Source organism: Girardinichthys multiradiatus, chromosome 5 (genome assembly GCF_021462225.1).
Source record: "Girardinichthys multiradiatus isolate DD_20200921_A chromosome 5, DD_fGirMul_XY1, whole genome shotgun sequence".
In the NCBI taxonomy this organism is placed as follows: domain Eukaryota; kingdom Metazoa; phylum Chordata; class Actinopteri; order Cyprinodontiformes; family Goodeidae; genus Girardinichthys; species Girardinichthys multiradiatus.
In genome coordinates this window covers 32,808,688-32,826,897 of record NC_061798.1, presented here as the reverse complement: position 1 = coordinate 32,826,897, position 18,210 = coordinate 32,808,688, and the positions used below count along the sequence as shown (strand labels likewise).

General features: G+C 41.9%; 1 protein-coding gene across 1 annotated transcript in view; it reads right to left on the bottom strand.

Moving 5' to 3' along the window:
• Window positions 1-1,534: 1,534 nt before the first annotated feature.
• The window catches only part of smc3 (structural maintenance of chromosomes 3), a 35,825-nt gene continuing 19,149 nt past the window's right edge, over window positions 1,535-18,210 (bottom strand). The window contains exons 20-29 of the mRNA XM_047365883.1: window positions 17,518-17,669; window positions 16,376-16,534; window positions 12,725-12,832; window positions 12,419-12,527; window positions 11,302-11,549; window positions 8,677-8,889; window positions 8,325-8,516; window positions 7,562-7,739; window positions 3,802-3,908; window positions 1,535-2,615 (exon numbers count right to left, since the gene is read on the bottom strand). Of these exons, the coding sequence (XP_047221839.1) occupies window positions 2,544-2,615; window positions 3,802-3,908; window positions 7,562-7,739; window positions 8,325-8,516; window positions 8,677-8,889; window positions 11,302-11,549; window positions 12,419-12,527; window positions 12,725-12,832; window positions 16,376-16,534; window positions 17,518-17,669 (1,538 nt within the window). The 3' untranslated portion in view covers window positions 1,535-2,543. The remainder of the gene's footprint in view (window positions 2,616-3,801; window positions 3,909-7,561; window positions 7,740-8,324; window positions 8,517-8,676; window positions 8,890-11,301; window positions 11,550-12,418; window positions 12,528-12,724; window positions 12,833-16,375; window positions 16,535-17,517; window positions 17,670-18,210) is intronic.

Genomic DNA, 18,210 nt, shown 5'->3' with positions numbered 1-18,210 from the left:
AACGCTGCACAACGAGAAGAGGTGACCGGACCCTGAGGAAGATTGTGGAGAAGGGCCGATTCCAGACCTTGGGGGACCTGCGGAAGCAGTGGACTGAGTCTGGAGTAGAAACATCCAGAGCCATCGTGCACAGGCGTGTGCAGGAAATGGGCTACAGGTGCCGCATTCCCCAGGTCAAGCCACTTTTGAACCAGAAACAGCGGCAGAAGCGCCTGACCTGGGCTACAGAGAAGCAGCACTGGACTGTTGCTCAGTGGTCCAAAGTACTTTTTTCAGATGAAAGCAAATTCTGCATGTCATTCGGAAATCAAGGTGCCAGAGTCTGGAGGAAGACTGGGGAGAAGGAAATGCCAAAATGCCAGAAGTCCAGTGTCAAGTACCCACAGTCAGTGATGGTCTGGGGTGCCGTGTCAGCTGCTGGTGTTGGTCCAGTGTTTTATCAAGGGCAGGGTCAATGCAGCTAGCTATCAGGAGATTTTGGAGCACTTCATGCTTCCATCTGCTGAAAAGCTTTATGGAGATGAAGATTTCGTTTTTCAGCACGACCTGGCACCTGCTCACAGTGCCAAAACCACTGGTAAATGGTTTACTGACCATGGTATCACTGTGCTCAATTGGCCTGCCAACTCTCCTGACCTGAACCCCATAGAGAATCTGTGGGATATTGTGAAGAGAACGTTGAGAGACTCAAGACCCAACACTCTGGATGAGCTAAAGGCCGCTATCGAAGCATCCTGGGCCTCCATAAGACCTCAGCAGTGCCACAGGCTGATTGCCTCCATGCCACGCCGCATTGAAGCAGTCATTTCTGCCAAAGGATTCCCGACCAAGTATTGAGTGCATAACTGTACATGATTATTTGAAGGTTGACGTTTTTTGTATTAAAAACACTTTTCTTTTATTGGTCGGATGAAATATGCTAATTTTGTGAGATAGGAATTTTGGGTTTTTATGAGCTGTATGCCAAAATCATCCATATTAAGACAATAAAAGACCTGAAATATTTCAGTTAGTGTGCAATGAATCTAAAATATATGAATGTTAAATTTTCATCATGACATTATGGAAAATAATGAACTTTATCACAATATGCTAATATTTTGAGAAGGACCTGTACGGTACATATTTCTCAGTAGGAAGACATTTTTGTATTAAAAAATGTTTTACTGATCTGATGCAACGTTCACATTTTCTGAGAAACTGAATTACGGCTCACGATTAAAGATAAATCCTTAAAATATCAGTTTGTAATGAATCTGTGTACAAATTTCACTTTTTAAAATTGAAAAAAAAACAACTTCCTTTTAGATCCTTTTTCTTGAGATTCTTTCATAAAATACATAAACATGATATTTAAAAATATTTTCTCTTAAATAGATGAACTAAAAGATCTTTTGACTCAAATCAGGTCCCTTTTTCTCCATCTCGATGCGGTGGAAACATTGTTTAGCTGCTGTCTGAAGACGTCAAGTATTAACTGCAGCACCACCTAGTGGCCTTCCAGTAAAACACATACTACAATGAGCTTGGCAAGTCCATTTTAAAACCTTTTATTCATTTTATAAGCCAAGTTTTTCCAATTACATAAAAAAGGGGCAAATTGGGAGAAAATGACAACTAATGAGAAGTTTGATTCCAAACTAAATATGAATGAAAACTTGGACTTAGTGCGTATTAACAGGCTAGTTTATCCATCTCTGCTTAGACACCGACTCAGGAATCCAACTCGAGTCCAGACAGGATACTTAGATGTTGAGGAATATAAACTTTCATTTATTACAATGACCTAAAACAAGAAGTTACACAGTACAGTAACAACCAGGGGAACGTACAACAATCTTTAAACACTTTAACAATCATTGTTTCAAGAGTACAAGCAGTGTAAGTTACAGGAACTTTAGAAAATATGAATGTATTTGAATGCAGTTCTTTCAAGGCTGACAACAAAAGCAAACCGAACTCCTGCTCCATTGTCTCCGAACACTTCTTACAAACATTAAAAAGCAATGTTTTACCAATCGTAACCCAAGTCGTATCAAAAAGGGCTTCATATGTACAAAGGAGGAGCTGTTTTCTGGTCAGATCCCCGGGTTTTCTGCCCCCTATCTGCATCACAAAGTTGACCCAACTCTAGCTTAAATGTTTGAAAATGTATCACAGCAACACAAACTTGTGAAGTGCTCTCTTGAAGTCCTTTTTCCAAGAGTAACTAAACTTTAGGACGTTGTAGATCCAGTGTGAATCAGGGTTCAGGAATATGACTAATTTAAATGTCCCCTACTCAATATTTGTTTTTAACTTTTTTCCATGACAGCATAATTTCCCCCTCTGGTGGATATTTTTATGGAAACTAAGCAGTTTATGCATTTCAAATACACCTAAACTCCAAGTGTGAGTTTTATCTTCAACAGAGCCAAGAATGAAAACTGGTCCGCAGACATGGTGGATTATTATCGTCTGTGACCCTCAGCGTTGGAGGCTTTCAGCAGCGCTCTCTGGAGGCAGAGGAGGAATGGACGAGGAGGATGAAGACGAAGAGCGCATTAACCATGGGTGGTGTCGTCCTCCACAAAGTCTTTGGCCTGCTCTGCCGTGATCACATCGATGTGACTCACCTTAAAACACAAAGACATACAGACACATAACAACCGATCAATGCCACACCGACTAGGCAGCAATAATTCAGCTTATGAAACATTAAAAGCTGAAGAGCCTGTTTAGCAAACAGGTCAAATGAAAAACCTTGTGACTGGAGAAAAATTAACACCATCGGGTCTTCATTACTGCTGAACTATTTGCACTTTTATGGAAAAACGATTAAAGTAAAGAGGAAAAGAAATAAAACTAGTAACGCAGCTTCAGCCTGGATGAAAGCAGCTTCATAGGGTCTGTTTCAGTCTAAATGTATAGAAAAGGTTTTGTTTTTTTTAAACTGGTTTTCAGGCCTTTTTAGGACCTTTACTCCTAATTCAAGAACAAATGAATGAAATAGGCAAATATAAATATAACTTGGTCAACTTCAGTTGTTTTTTTTTAATCTGGATGTGACTTCAGTACTCTACACCCTTATAACAATAAACACTAAACCTTACGTTACTGACAGTGGGTTTTAGCCAGCTAGTTACATAAAAACACTTTGCCATGAAAAGCAAGCAGTGGATGATATTATAGCAGCGTTTAAATTATAATTGCCAAAATAAGTCAGGTTTCATGAGCATACATATGGTTATAATAAAAGTAAAAAAATAGATAGAAACAACAAATGCAAAAAATTAGATGTAACGGTTTTTAATTTTGGACCAAGTGTGGAATCTCAAGCTTTTTAAGGCCTAAAATTAAGATTATTAAATTTAAGACCCTTCAGAAACCCTGTAAAATTTATTTTGTATCATCATAGTCTAGAAAAGCTTTTAGGGAGAAAGTTCTGACTATGAATTGCATAAACAAAAAACCTAAAAACAAAAGAGGAAATAAAACATTTGGACCTTAAAGCTGCTGCTGAAGTGAAAAATAGAGGCAACAAAGTCTTAAATTCAACCATGGACATTATTAATGCTTGCTGGTCATTTAGGTCTCACTTGAACAGAATCTCTGGCGGTCATCCGGGATTCATAGGACCGTAGTTACATATATAACTTTTGTTTTGTTTCCACTGTCTGCTCCACCTCGTTCCTTAGCCTATTTGGCTCATCAACGTGCTTAAATTAAGGGATATATCGGGTATTTGAGAGAACTACAAACAACCTGCTTGAAAAACAAATGTCTCCCAGTAGAAAAACAGAGTTGAGAGGAGAGCCTCACCTTGTTCCTGAATTTGACGCCATAGAACTTGTCTGCAGACTCGAGCAGCTCTGGCCTGAAGGTGGTGGTGATGAACTGAGCGTGCCCGGCCAGCTCCACGATCATGTCTGAAACAGATATGTACCACAACAGTTGTTTGAATTATAAATATACCTGTATTTATACCAGATGCTGTATATGGAAAGCAGCTGGCTAATAATGCACAAAGAGACGAACATCAAGTTCTGTTTTAGTTGCAGAAACAAATATTTTGTGACGTAAAAAGCAGAACAAATGTTCGTCCAAATGACCAAACACTACGTAGTACATGTGGGGGCCTGTGTGACACCTGAAATATATTATCCTACCAAACAGACCAACTTAATCATGTGATTCTGATTGCAGGTTGATAAAACGAGCAGCTCTAATGCTTCACATTTCCATTTTTAAACAGCTTGACAGTTAAAACTCAATATGGTAACTAAAAAAACACTGTGGTGATCAGGGAGGAAACGGTTACCAGTGGTAATGGTGGGATGGGAATATGGACTCTAAATTCCATCATAAATAATGATAAATAGGATGAAAGTTTATTTTTTAAATTAAAGTCACAGCCTGCTCAAAAAAGTGGAAAAACTGGCCTGTTTACAAATAAACTAGTTCGGCAAACCAGGAACATTGAGTAGAGCAACTGAACCACTAAACAGCAAAAAAACACTGCATTCAATCATATTTCCATAAATACTAATATTAATGATCTCATGGAACCAAAAGGGGAAAAAATAAAAGCCAAAAAGCCCAAGTAGATTTTCTCATTATCATCAGAAATCACTATTCTACTTATAACATATAAATATTGTTCAGCTAACGATAAACAGAACTATCCTTGCCCATAAACAATGTTTGCCATGACAGGACTGCCAATGGTGGAGTGTTGGGAGTTTTAAACAAAGTTGCTTTTAAATAATCTTTAACCACAGCATTAAAAGATGAAGATGGCGGCGCGTAAACACGCAGCGGCTCAGCGCTCTCGGTTATTTTCTTATTTTTTTTTATGTTTTTGGTCTGTTTTTTGTTATCTTGTCAGACAGCTGAAGCACTAAAACACTACAGCAGGGAAGAACTACTGAAAATTAAGGATCAGACTTCCCAATTTGTATTTCTAAAGTGGGATTTTATCCCACCAGAGCTACGACGGTTAGAGGAGGTTTTTACCGTTACACCTCTATGGCCTGAGAGATGGACAAAATAACGCAAACGAAAACGGGCAAACGGAGCGGCATACGCGCTAGGTTACGAGCCAAACCACACAGACCGGCTCTGCTCGGCCTTTTCATCGCTAACGTCAGGTCTCTCGCCAACAAACTAGATGAGATTCATGTACAAATCGCCTCCCGAAGGAGAAACAGCTGTGTTATGATTGTCACCGAAACATGGCAGGGTAACAACATCCCCGGTGCTGCAATGGAGCCTGAGGAGCGCATTTTGTTCCGGGCAGAGAGAACTGCAGCCTCAGCCAAGAGTAAAGGTGGAGGTCTGACCCTGTATGTACACAACTCCTGGTGCACAGCCACTAAAACCATTGGAACATTTTGCTCACCTGACCTGGAATATTTGGTGGTTAGGTGCAGACCCTTCAAGCTGATAAGAGAGTTCTGCTCCATTCTGATCGTTGCTGTCTATATTCCACCAAAAGCTAATACTAAGATGGCTCTGGAGGAGCTCTACTGCCTGATAAGCAGACAGATGAACGCTCACCAAGGCAGTTGTGATAGTGGGTGGAGATTTTAATCATGCAGAACTCAAGACTGATCTCCCCAAATTTTCCAATGAGAGATAAAAATATCCTGGATCAGGTCTATTGTAACATCAAAGGGGCATACAAGGCTGCTGCTGGTCCACCTCTGGGCCTGTCTGACCACATCCCTGCTGAACACATCCCTGTCTACAGACCCCTGATCTGCAGATCAAAGCCCATTATCAAAACTGTTCAGGTCTGGACTGAGGAGGCTGCCTCATCGCTCCGGGACTGCTTCGAGCTTTACTCAATGGGAGGTTTTCAAAGACGGATCAGATCTTGAGGGCTACACATCAGCTGTTCTGCCTTATGTGCAGTTCTGCACTGATGTTATCCTACCCACTAAAACCATCAAGGTTTTTCCTAATCAGAAGCCGTGGATGGATGGAACTGTACGGACCCTGCTGAAAGCCCGTGATGCTGCAGGTCATCTGACAGGCTGGTTTACATGCCCGAAAAGAGCTGAAAAAAGGAATACGACTGGCAAAGCAGAGGTACAGGAGACGCGTTGAGGAACAGTTCAATACCAACGACCCACGGAACATGTGGAGAGGACCCCAAACTATGGCAGACTACAAGAGCACCAGGCAGCATATCAGTGATGATCCCTCTCTTCCTAATACATTCAACAGTTTTTTCTCTAGATTTGACATCCTTAGCAGCAGAGAAAATAATGCACCTTTAAACTAGAGGAGCAATATCAGCCTCTAATTCTACAGCTCAACCAGGTGACTTCTTCTCTGAAGTAAATTAACCCCAACAAAGCCGCAGGACCGGACAAGGTGTCAGGAAGGACTCTGAGGTCAGGTGCTGATCAGCTGGCAGGGGTCTTTTTAGACATTTTCAATTTGTCCCTGCAGTTTTCCACTGTCCCTGTCTGCCTCGAGTCCTCCATCATCGTGCCTGTAACAAAGAGATCTGCTGTGACTGACTTGAATGATTACCGCCCAGTCGCACTAACCCCAGTCATAATGAAATGCTTTGAGAGGATCATCCTGAAGCAATCAAGGATAACCTTCCTGCTGGCCTAGACAAGTCCACAAAGGATGCTGTCTCCATTGCACTACATACAGCCCTGACACACCTGCAGTATCCTGACACTTATGTTAGGATGCTATTCGTCGACTTCAGTTCAGCATTTAATAACATCATCCCGGAGAAGCTGATAGTGAAGCTACATGACCTGGGACTTTCATCATCAATGTGTCTTTGGATCTGGGACTTTCTCACCGACCGACCTCAGGTGGTGAGAATAGGGAACCGGACATCATCTACTCTGGTCTTCAATACAGGCACACCACAGGGTTGTGTGCTTAGTCCAGCTCTCTTCACACTGTTCACCCACGACTGCGCAGCCATCCACTCCTCTAACAGGGTCCTGAAGTTTGCTGATGATACCACTGTAGTGGGTCTGATAACGAACAATGATGATACCTTCTACAGAGAGGAGATCCAGCACCTGTCCCAGTGGTGTTCATTGAACAACCTGGTGCTCAACACCAGTAAGGCCAAGGAGGTCATAGTGGATTATAGGAGGTCCAGGAAGACAGTGCACGCACCTATTACCATTCAAGGGGAGATAGTGGAGCATGTGGTCACTGAGCACCTCTTTTCTGACGAGGAAGGCCCAACAAAGACTCTTCTTCCCCAGGAAACTGAAAAGGGTTGGACTTCCTGCTCAGTTGCTCAAAGATTTCTATAGAATTTCTATATGTGTTTCTGACGGGGAGGGGGTTGACCATGTGGTATTTGTTTGGGCATGTGACAGTGATGCAGTGGAGGACTGAATGTCTGTTTAGGTCCACTTAAAACTAAAAAAGAAAATCATTTCATTACACCTAGAGGGAATATTTGTTCTAGTATGGAATGGAGATTGTTATTAATAACTAGTTACACCTAAAGGGGGATCTGATTCCAATAATTTTGTCTTGAACACCACCTGTACTCTTTTAGACACACATTTACAGATGGTGTGCCATTTACCTGAGACAGCCTTCCTGTGCTGGGCATCCAGGGCCTGGTCGATCTCATCAAACAGGTAGAAAGGAGCCGGGTCACACTTCTGGATGGCAAAAATCAGAGCCAGAGCGACCAAGGACTTCTGACCTCCTGACAGTTGCTGCATCTCCCTCATCTCCCCCTGCTTTCCTGTGAACGACACCTGCGAGGCAGACACACGAATCCATGAATCTTACCTAATGTTTTCACTGTTAATGCACATTAATCTGTTCTGTGGGCTCAGGCAGAGAATGGGAACCGTTACGACAGCTTTCATACGGATCGGTTTAAATTTAGCGTAAAAATGTACCCCTTGTGTGACTAATTTCACCGTGGCTTTGCTTTCAGGGAATGGATGCGGTGATGAGGGATACTTTTTTTCCCCAACAGAACAAAACTACATATAGTCTCAGAGGAAAACTCTAATATATCCAAGAAAAATGTGAAGACAAAATGCATGTGTGAATTCCTGAGGGGTCCTCTGATATTTCTGCAGTGGTCCGGCCTTAAATAGAGCAAAAAAACTACAAATGACTGGTTGGTTGGACAAATGGACATTTGATGGACTGACGGACAATAGGCTGATGTGAAGGACGAATGGATGGACTAATGTGACAGATGGATCAACTGTCAAACTACTTTAAGTCTTGAATTACAAATATTCTTCCTCACTCTTAGTCCACACTGTTTATGCTCCCCACCAGGAATGATTTGCTGAGTGAACCAGGATGAATCAGGGCGTCCTTACTCTGATGCCGACTCCTGTGAACTGGTCCACTGAGGGAACGCTGCTCTGGGAGCCAGAACCCCTCTCGCTGTCTGCTCCCCCCTCTCCCTCATCCTGGGACTGGCTGCCTTCAGCGTCGCCCTTCTTCATCACCAGTGTAGCTTTGCCTCCTGGAACAAGTTTCTGGAAAACCTCACTGAAGTTCTTCGACACCTGAAAGGAAGATAGGATGGCGAGTGACATCAGGCTTTGACGTTATTGCGCTTCGACTCTGTTTAGCCAGAATAAATAAATGTATCAGAACATTTGTGTCTGCTGAGCAGCTTTCGTAGCTTAGGAGTGTAGCTCATCTGTGAATGGGATCAACTTGTACCTGCTTAAAGGTGAGCTGGATGGCCTCGTACTTGCGCAGCTCCAACACATTCATCAGCTCCATGATGGATTTGTAGCCGCGGTCGAGCTCGTCCTGACGCTTGATTAATTTCTCCTTCTGCTCGGAGAAGTTGACAAACTGATCCAGGGCCTTCTTGTTGACATGGCTGTACTTCTTCAGCTCCGTGTTGCACTGCTCCAGCTTCCTGAACAGCTGTTCAACCAGAAAACGGTACATTACATCATGTTATCATTGCCAGCAGGTGATGGCAGGCTGGCAGTCTCTAAACGGTGCAGCTTTGCAGGGTAATAATGATTTATTTATTTCATTTATTCATTAGCTGTATATTGCCAGCTTTTATTTTCATATCTGCGGATGTCGCGGCACAAAACTATTTTAAGCTCTCTGCAATAAATTCATAATCTTAAATCACTAATGGCCAAAGCAACATGAGCAAGCTGCTATTAGCGCTCAACCCTCTCCTCCACTTGTGCAATCAGCGGTACCATCCTGCCCCCAACTTGGCTTCCTGAGGAGCTACATTAACTAGATGGAGTGTTTATGAGAAAGTGTGAAGCTATTCTCGGCTTTGCTGAGAGAAGGTGGGGGCTAAAGACACACTCAGACAGACAGGACAGAGCTGACACTCAGACACTTATGAAAGATGCAGCCAGGTCCACTCATCAAACAGTCTTTGCTCCCAAAGGCAGCCGGCTGAGAGCAAAAATTAGACAGCTAACACTTGAGTCTGAGTCACTGCTGAGTGGGTGGGTGGAAGGTGATGGTCCTCAGCTTTATTCCTAAAGAAACACGACTCTAGCGGTGTGTGTGTATGTGTGTGTGTGTGTACATTCCCACATCAGACTTGGGAATGCACAAGAAGTATTTTAGTACACCCAGTTAATTACTGTTAAATATTATTGTATGTATCGTGAATGAAACTGGCTAATGTCACTCTGGAGCTCATTTCAACAATAGGTTTGCACTTCAATGCTTTAATCATTTTTTTCACCCAATTTTCAGGTGGAGAAGTCTTTTTTTTTCTTCTTCAGCCACAAATCGTAATTTATGTTGTTGGGATTGTATGTGACACATAATCATGGCACCTATCAATGTGAACCAAGGTCTGAAAAGTTATGGGTTCAAATCAGCTCCACTTGAGATCTCAGAGTTTACTGTGGCTGTGTGGAGCATAGAGCAACACAGGGCTGCCGTCCCAAGTTGATCCTAGTTATAAAACACTTCAGTCAAGATCAGTTTATTAATCCTTCATACTGAGCATGCAGGTGGCGACTGTGGGGAGCAGAACGCCCCCTTTAGCAGGAAGAAACCTCCAGCAGAACCAGAACCTGGTTCAGTGTAAGCCGCTGTCTGCTGCGACTAAAAGGGGGTTTGAGAAGACAGAGCAGACGCACAAAAACTACAGAAGCACTGATCTACAGAAAGAGAGTTAGAGGGAGTTGTAGCTCCTTTGGCTTCATGTAGCAGAAAAATGCAGCTAAAAACAACTGTGGGACATGCGTTTGCATTCAGCTTTTTCCAAGTTCTGTTTTTTGGTCCGAGCAGAAAAATCTTCTTCCACATGTGTGCCGTGTCTCCTAAAATGTTTGTGTCAAACTGCAAGCAAGACTTCTAAAATCTTTCTATCAACCATGTTTTTTTCTAGCAAAATCTCAATACAGGCCAGATTTGTGGAGTGTACGACTAATAGTTGTCCCACAGTTATGAATCTCTGCAGCTCCTCTAGAGTTACTATGGGCCTCTTAGGAGGTTTTCTTAACTAATGCTCCCCTTTCCTAAGCTGTCAGCTTAGTTGCAAGTCCATATTTTGGCAGATGTACCGTTACACCATTTGCATGTGATGGACTGAGCAGTTCTCTATGAGACCTACAAAGCGATATTGTTCTGACCTATCGGCTCTGCTCCTTGATATTCATGAAGTTTGTTCTCTAAAAGAAACCTCTGAAGCTTCATATTTTATTATTTATATTGAATGTATGCAGAGATTTCGAACTTCTGACAGCAATCAGTTGCACTGGATTTTATTTAGAGATCAGGAGTAAAAGAGGTTAAATAAAAATATATGCTGCACTGTAAGTTTTTCTATTTCACTTTGCAGTGCCGACCTTTTACAAGATGTAGAAATTCATTTGTTCAGTCAATCAACTCTCATGTATGAGTCATTTAGACAAAAATCAATCCTCCTCAAGTCGGGATGAACCAGTGGCGTGTCCATGCATCACAGAAAACCGTTTCATGTTTACCTTTGCTACCAGCATCGTTTAACCAAAAACAATTATTTCAATGAATCTGTAAAAAATACTAAAGAGAACAAGTTGAATGACATAAACTAGTGTTTTTGGAGCAACAAGGTGATTTTTAAACAGCTCTTAGGAAATCCAGCAACAACGTGATGTAGGAGCAATTATCTATTTTAAAAAACTTGACTTCTGAGTACTAGATTATACATTTAGGTAGGCACTGTACTTTGTTCTGCTATAATACATAGCAGAACAAAATACAAGATGGCTGATTGAGGTCTGAGTTGACAAAACACTACAGGAAAAAAAACGTCAAACTGAAAGAGAAAAATTACCAAGGCAATGTTCTGGTATGTGTGTGTACCTGTTTGAGGGTCAGGGTCTGGTACTTCTCAAAGGCCTCCTGAGGCAAGGAGCCCAGTTCTCTGATTTTCTTCATGCACTCCTCCTTCTTCTTCAGCAGCATGCCCTGCCTGTTGGTCATTTTCTCCAGCTCCTTGGTGTCATGGTTGATGGCGTCATTCTGCTCCTTCTCGATGTTCTTCCACCGCTCCATGCTCTTTATGTGCTCCTTGATCTCTGCTTCGGTCTTGTCAACGAGACCATCCAGATCTGGAGGAGGTAGGAACATAAAACAGGGTGACGCTTTATTTAGAGAAGTGGTACCTTGATTGGAAAATTTGTACTCTTTCACACTGGATCTCAAGACAGGTAACGTAAGTTAACTCTTATACTTGTGTGAGAAAGTATTTATACCTTATGAACATTTTTAGTTTAATGTATTACAACCGGATTAGGCCATTCCAACTAATGAATATACTTGAATGTGAAACATTTCATTGTTTCTTTGGATGTACAATTGGTCGTTTGGTCTAACTATCCCAGCTTTCCTGTCTCAACTGAAAGAAAAAAAAAACAGCAATCCCACAGGAGGATGCTGCCACCACCATGTTTTACTATAAGGATGATGTGTTCAGGTTGATGTGCATGGTTAGTTTTCCGTGGCATATCTCTTTGCATGTAGGCCAAAAAGTTACATTTTCAGTCTCACCTGAAGAGGGCAGCCTCTTCTACATGTCTCCTATGTCCCCTACATGGTGTCATGTGCTACTTTGTGTTTGTCTATCACAGAAAATCTTTATTAAATACATTTAAGGCTGTAGTTGTAAATTTCAAGAGGTGTGAATGATTTTTCAAGGCACTGTAGATAAATAAATCTGGGGGAAAAATACTTTAATCAGATTTGTCACCTTTTCTATGAGAAAATATGTACATTTGAGAAGTTAAAAACAAAAAGATAAAACTTGTGTCTTGTCAGTTTTGGTTCTAAAAATGATTAAAAGTATTTGTGTTTCCAAACTCAATGACTAATTGTGTTAAATAATAGTTTTTTCAATACCGACCAACTAGATACCCCGAACAGAAGTAATTAGAAAGACCCACAGAACCCCAATAAACACCTTCATTATGATCACACCTACCATCTGATCGAGCCAAAGTCTCTTTTACTCGTTTGTTGATGCCGTCCAGTTCAGACGTCGTTGCTGTGAGCACCGTGCCGCCCTCGGTCTCACGCAGCTCATTCAGCTCCTGTATTATTTTAAAAAAAGAAACAAGGAAACATATTTATATAGGACTCCTCTACTTTGGATGCCTTAAAATCATTCAAGAAATGCTATTTACAGCAGGCTAAATTTAAATATATATAAAGACTTTCTTGCTATTAATTATATTTATCTTGCTAAAACTAAAAGGAAAGTACTTTCTTTTTTCAAAAACCTGGTTACCTGCTCGACTTGATCGAGACGTTTACGTAAGTTCTCATTGAGATATGTTTCCACTCTGGTCATGATTCCCTCCAGCTTGATCCTCTCATTTAACAGCTGCCTGTTGTCCTGTGAGAGAACAAAGGGATCAAAGCACAACCATTAGTCATATGGGCCGCAGGTCCGTTCAAAGCAAATAATGTTACAGTCTTTCGTGCCTTTATGCATCATAGGGAACCATTCTCCTGTATGGTATCCCTGTAAGCATTAAATCGGGTCCAGGTAGGAAATAGCTCCTCTATACAAAACGGTGTTTTATATAACAGGGTAATATAATTTGGCAACCACAAACATTGCAACTCATCATGAAAAGGTTCATATTAAAAAGGTGGAGTTGCTGTGCACTGATAACAGGAAAGGAGGTCAGAGAGGTGAGAGCCATGAGCAGCAGGCAGTGAGTTGGAAAAGGATCACAGCAGCATCCCGCACACAGCTGCAGCCTCACTCAGATCACCGTAATGCAGCAACAGCAGCAGCTTCAGGACAATGGGGGAAAAACAATACAATGGAGGTAGCAGATGTTTATTCTGAACCACACCCGTCTGTAGAGGCACTCTCCATTTTCTCTTCAACAATGACATTTTAAATGGGCTTTTTGGTTCCAGGGTCAGAAGTGTTCTAATAAAGACACAAAACCATTAACTACAAGTCAGTGAACACTTGAATTTAATTTGCATCTTTTTAAATGATCAAATTAAAGTCTGTGGGTGAGACATTAGGACATTGTTAGGTAACAAACTAGTAAAAGTTGTATGGAAACAACTGTAAGGTTCAACACATTGGTCAGGGTTCCTTTTCCAGACTCGAATTTCTGAATTTTCCTGCAGTTTTTATAACAAAGTTTAAGTAGAAATATTTGCCTGGTTAGTTTTAATATCTGGATGTTCTGCAAATCATGAAAATGCACAAGGCTAAATTTGGCTTCCAATTTGACAGTGTGTTAAAGGGCTATTTCCCTGCTTTTTCTCCTACCTCAGCTAAAAGCTGTTAATCCCAAGACAAATATAGACTCGATTATCCAACATTAAATGCCAGCTCTTTAAATCCTGGTTTGAGATCAGTGATGCTTTATGATGTGTGGACTAATTCTGAGGGTCATCGCTTTGTTTTTTATTTTTCCTACATTGCATAAGGAACCCCAAATCTAGTTCAAAGCGCTGATCTAAGAGGGTCTAGATTAGACGCCCCCAACTACCAGGACCAGGACCCGGACTGGTACTACCCTGTAGATCTATGGGCACCAGCCCACTAGAAAACCTCTGAAGAAATTTAGACGGGGCCTCTCGGACCAGAGCCAAAGGTTCTGTGGCTGAGATAGTCCCAGTGTGCATCAGGACCGAGGGTAGAACCTTGAAGAGCTGTAAGACTGCCTCTTAAGTGTAAGAACTTCTATTATAGGCTTAAAATGCAAACAGTAACTAAGGAATGTTGATGCTTTTATTTTGAAAATATCAGTAAGCTTTATTTTGAAAAGATAAAGGAGACCCATTTCCATCACGGATCGAGTCCCAGCAGTACTGTTAAGACAAATGCTTTAGAGTATGTTTGGTTTTATTTTCTTATCAATCACATGCGTGTGGTATTTTTCACAGTTTTGATGAGCAGAGTGTGTGAGCAGACTGCATTGTGAAAAAGCAGAAGTGCATGAGGTCTGCCCAGAGTAGGTGACTGCTGCTGTGGTTACACTACGGTTAAATGAAACCCGCTGCAGACTAGAAAAAGGATTAAATCAAATTCTGTACTTCTCAAGATGGAGTGGGAACCCCCACCTGATGGGTTTCACTTTTCTTTTTTTTTTTAATTCTATATTATATTTTGAAATGTTACACAATTTTCATCAGCTTCTACAGTAATACCACATGCTGAGACCAAATGAACACTGCTCAAAAAATAAAGGGAACAGTCAAATAACACATCCTAGATCTGAATGAATGAAATATTCTCATTGAATACTTTGTTCTGTACAAAGTTGAATGTGCTGACAACAAAATCCCACAAAAATCATCAATGGAAATCAAATTTATTAACCAATGGAGGCCTGGATTTGGAGTCACGCACAAAATTAAAGTGGAAAAACACACTAGAGGCTGATCCAACTTTGATGTAATGTCCTTAAAACAAGTCAAAATGAGGCTCAGTATTGTGTGTGGCCTCCACGTGTCTGTATGACCTCCCTACAACGCCTGGGCTCCTGATGAGACGGTGGATGGTCTCCTGAGGGATCTCCTCCCAGACCTGGACTAAAGCATCCGCCAACTCCTGGACAGTCTGTGGTGCAACGTGACGTTGGTGGATGGAACGAGACATGATGTCCCAGATGTGCTCAATCAGATTCAGGTCTGGGGAACGGGCGGGCCAGTCCATAGCTTCAATGTCTTCATCTTGCAGGAACTGCTGACACACTCCAGCCACATGAGGTCTAGCATTGTCCTGCATTAGGAGGAACCCAGGGCCAACCGCGCCAGAATATGGTCTCACAAGAGGTCTGAGGATCTCATCTTGGTACCTAATGGCAGTCAGGCTACCTCTGGCGAGCACATGGAGGGCCGTGCAGCCCTCCAAAGAAATGCCACCCCACACCATTACTGACCCACTGCCAAACCAGTCATGCTGAAGGATGTTGCAGGCAGCAGATCACTCTCCACGGTGTCTCCAGACTCTGTCACGTCTGTCACATGTGCTGAGTGTGAACCCGTTTTCATCTGTGAAGAGCCCAGGGCGCCAGTGGCGAATTTGCCAATCCTGGTGTTCTCTGGCAAATGCCAAGCGTCCTGCACGGTGTTGGGCTGTGAGCACAACCCCCATTTGTGGACGATGGACCCTCATACCATCCTCATGGAGTCGGTTTCTAACCGTTTGTGCAGACACATGCACATTTGTGGCCTGCTGGAGGTCATTTTGCAGGGCTCTGGCAGTGCTCCTCCTGTTCCTCCTTGCACAAAGGCGGAGGTAGCGGTCCTGCTGCTGGGTTGTTGCCCTCCTAGAGCCTCCTCCATGTTTCCTGGTGTACTGGCCTGTCTCCTGGTAGCGCCTCCAGGCTCTGGACACTACGCTGACAGACACAGCAAACCTTCTTGCCACAGCTCACATTGATGTGCCATCCTGGATGAGCTGCACTACCTGAGCCACTTGTGTGGGTTGTAGAGTCCGTCTCATTCTACCACAAGTGTGAAAGCACCACCAACATTCAAAAGTGACCAAAACATCAGCCAGAAAGCATCGGTACTGAGAAGTGGTCTGTGGTCCCCACCTGCAGAACCTCTCCTTTATTGAGTGTCTTGCTAAATGCCAAAGATTTCTCCCTGTTGTCTATTTCATTTGAACAACAACATGTGAAATTGATTGTCAATCAGTGTTGCTTCCTAAGTGGACAGTTTGATTTCACAGAAGTTTGATTTACTTGGAGTTATATTGTGTTGTTTAAGTGTTCCCTTTATTTCTTTGAGCAGTGTAGTTCTAAAGAACTAGGGGTTTCCAGAAGAAAAGTAATTCAATCCACAGGAGCCGGACACAGCAGACGGTTCTGCATGTATTTTCAGGTGGCCACTGGCAGATCATTCAAAGTGTGTCTCAGAGCTTCTTTGTACAGTTATAGATCATGCTTCTCCTGACCTGCTGTAACTGACGGATCTCGTCGTTGAGGTCATCAACGCGTCTCTGGTCCTCCAGGCTGAGCTGAGAGAGCAGATCAGTGCCAAGCTCGGCCTTCAGCGACTCCCTGGTTGACTCCATGGCATGGAGGCTGGCCTCCAAACTTTGGAGACTACGTTGCTGAAGAAAAACAAGAGGGACAATCAACAAACCTGCTCACAGCAGGTGCTTTTCCGCATTCTTACTCATTTCAAAACACCTGACTTAGAAACTTAAATCTCAGTCGATTTTCAACCCATTTGTCACATGGAAGTACAAACGTTTAACGTGCTTTAATTTTTTTTTAACATTATTTAGGGTTTAGTATCAAACAGTAATTAACACTGTGCATAAAACCAATTTTGTCACCTGAGCTACAATCACCCAAGCTCTTGTTTGCCTCATTGTCTTGGATAAGGAGCGCATGTGTTTGACAATTTAATTTTCTTGTTAGATGCGGAGAAGACCGTAAGCTTGTATAATTATCCTATCTAGAGGAAAGAAGATCTCAAGCTGATTTTTGAAGCAACAACAGTTTTATTGTTTTGTGATCTACAGATAAGACGATTTTCAGCATGTAGTTTTTCCTCAATCCCAGCATCTCAGGATGCTAAATCTGGAGATCTTGACATAACGGCAATTCATTTATTGCAACTTAGAACTGATAACAGTGATGCTGGCAGCTGATTTAAGCTGAAAACATCATGGACCGATGCATGATTGTTATGGATTATTCTCCTGTGACAGGAGAGCAACACCAAACAGTGACACTTGGTGTAGGAATAGATTTCTGTACCATGTCACCATGTTAATTTTAAAGATGAAGTTATGATCTTGAAGGGAAAAGAAGAAATACATCACATCAAAATGAATCCCAGCAGTTACAGCTGTTGTCAGTTTATATTAATCTATTAGATATTTAATTACTCAGATTTTTATAGTCTGGAAAATTAACTGCGGAGAAGCCTCTAAAAGCCCATGGTTTTCCATAGTCGAATTACATTTTTCAATACTTTTCCCAAACATGGAAACCGCTAAATGTTCCTGACTTTTCTGTAGCAACCTGGAATAATTCGTTTAATTGCCTGGTCAATGGTAAACAATTGTTAATGAAGATGTACAACCTTGGGCATGAAGGTCTTCTCAGACTGCTGCCTCTTCTCCTTCAGCATCTTCATCTCTGACAGAATACTATCCCTGGAGGCCTTAAACTTCCTCTGCTGTGTCTCGATCTGCTGCATCTGGTTCATCAGCTGGTCGATCTCGTTGTTGATACGTGGAGCAGCCATTAAGGAGAAATACAACCAGGTCGTGTGGCCTTTTAACATACTTATTAATTGCTACAGCTACATAGTTATCAGTATGTTTCAGGACACATTTGTCAAATTAGTAGTAATCATGATAAAAACAAACCATTTCATTTATTTCTGCTTCTATGCACTTTATCAGTCAAGGAACTACTTTTCCTTCAAGCAATAATCAGTGCAACATGTTATAAAAACATACAACTAATGTTCAGTGATAAAACAGAATTAAAGCTCATTTTTCTTAATACTATGACCAATTTAACTGCGATGGCTCCACCTTGAGCAGCACGTTCACTGTTCATATGTGGTGAAAAATGAACCCATCATTACTGTTCTCTTCATACTGCTGCTAAATAGCCAAGATTAGAAGGAGCAGCACACCATCCTCATTAGGCGAAATTAACAGACAGGTTTATTGATCCTCTGGACCATTGTGGTTTAACAGCACTCGATGAACACTTAGGCCAATGAATCTGCCGATTAACACCAGATAGAAGGAAAAAGACGAGG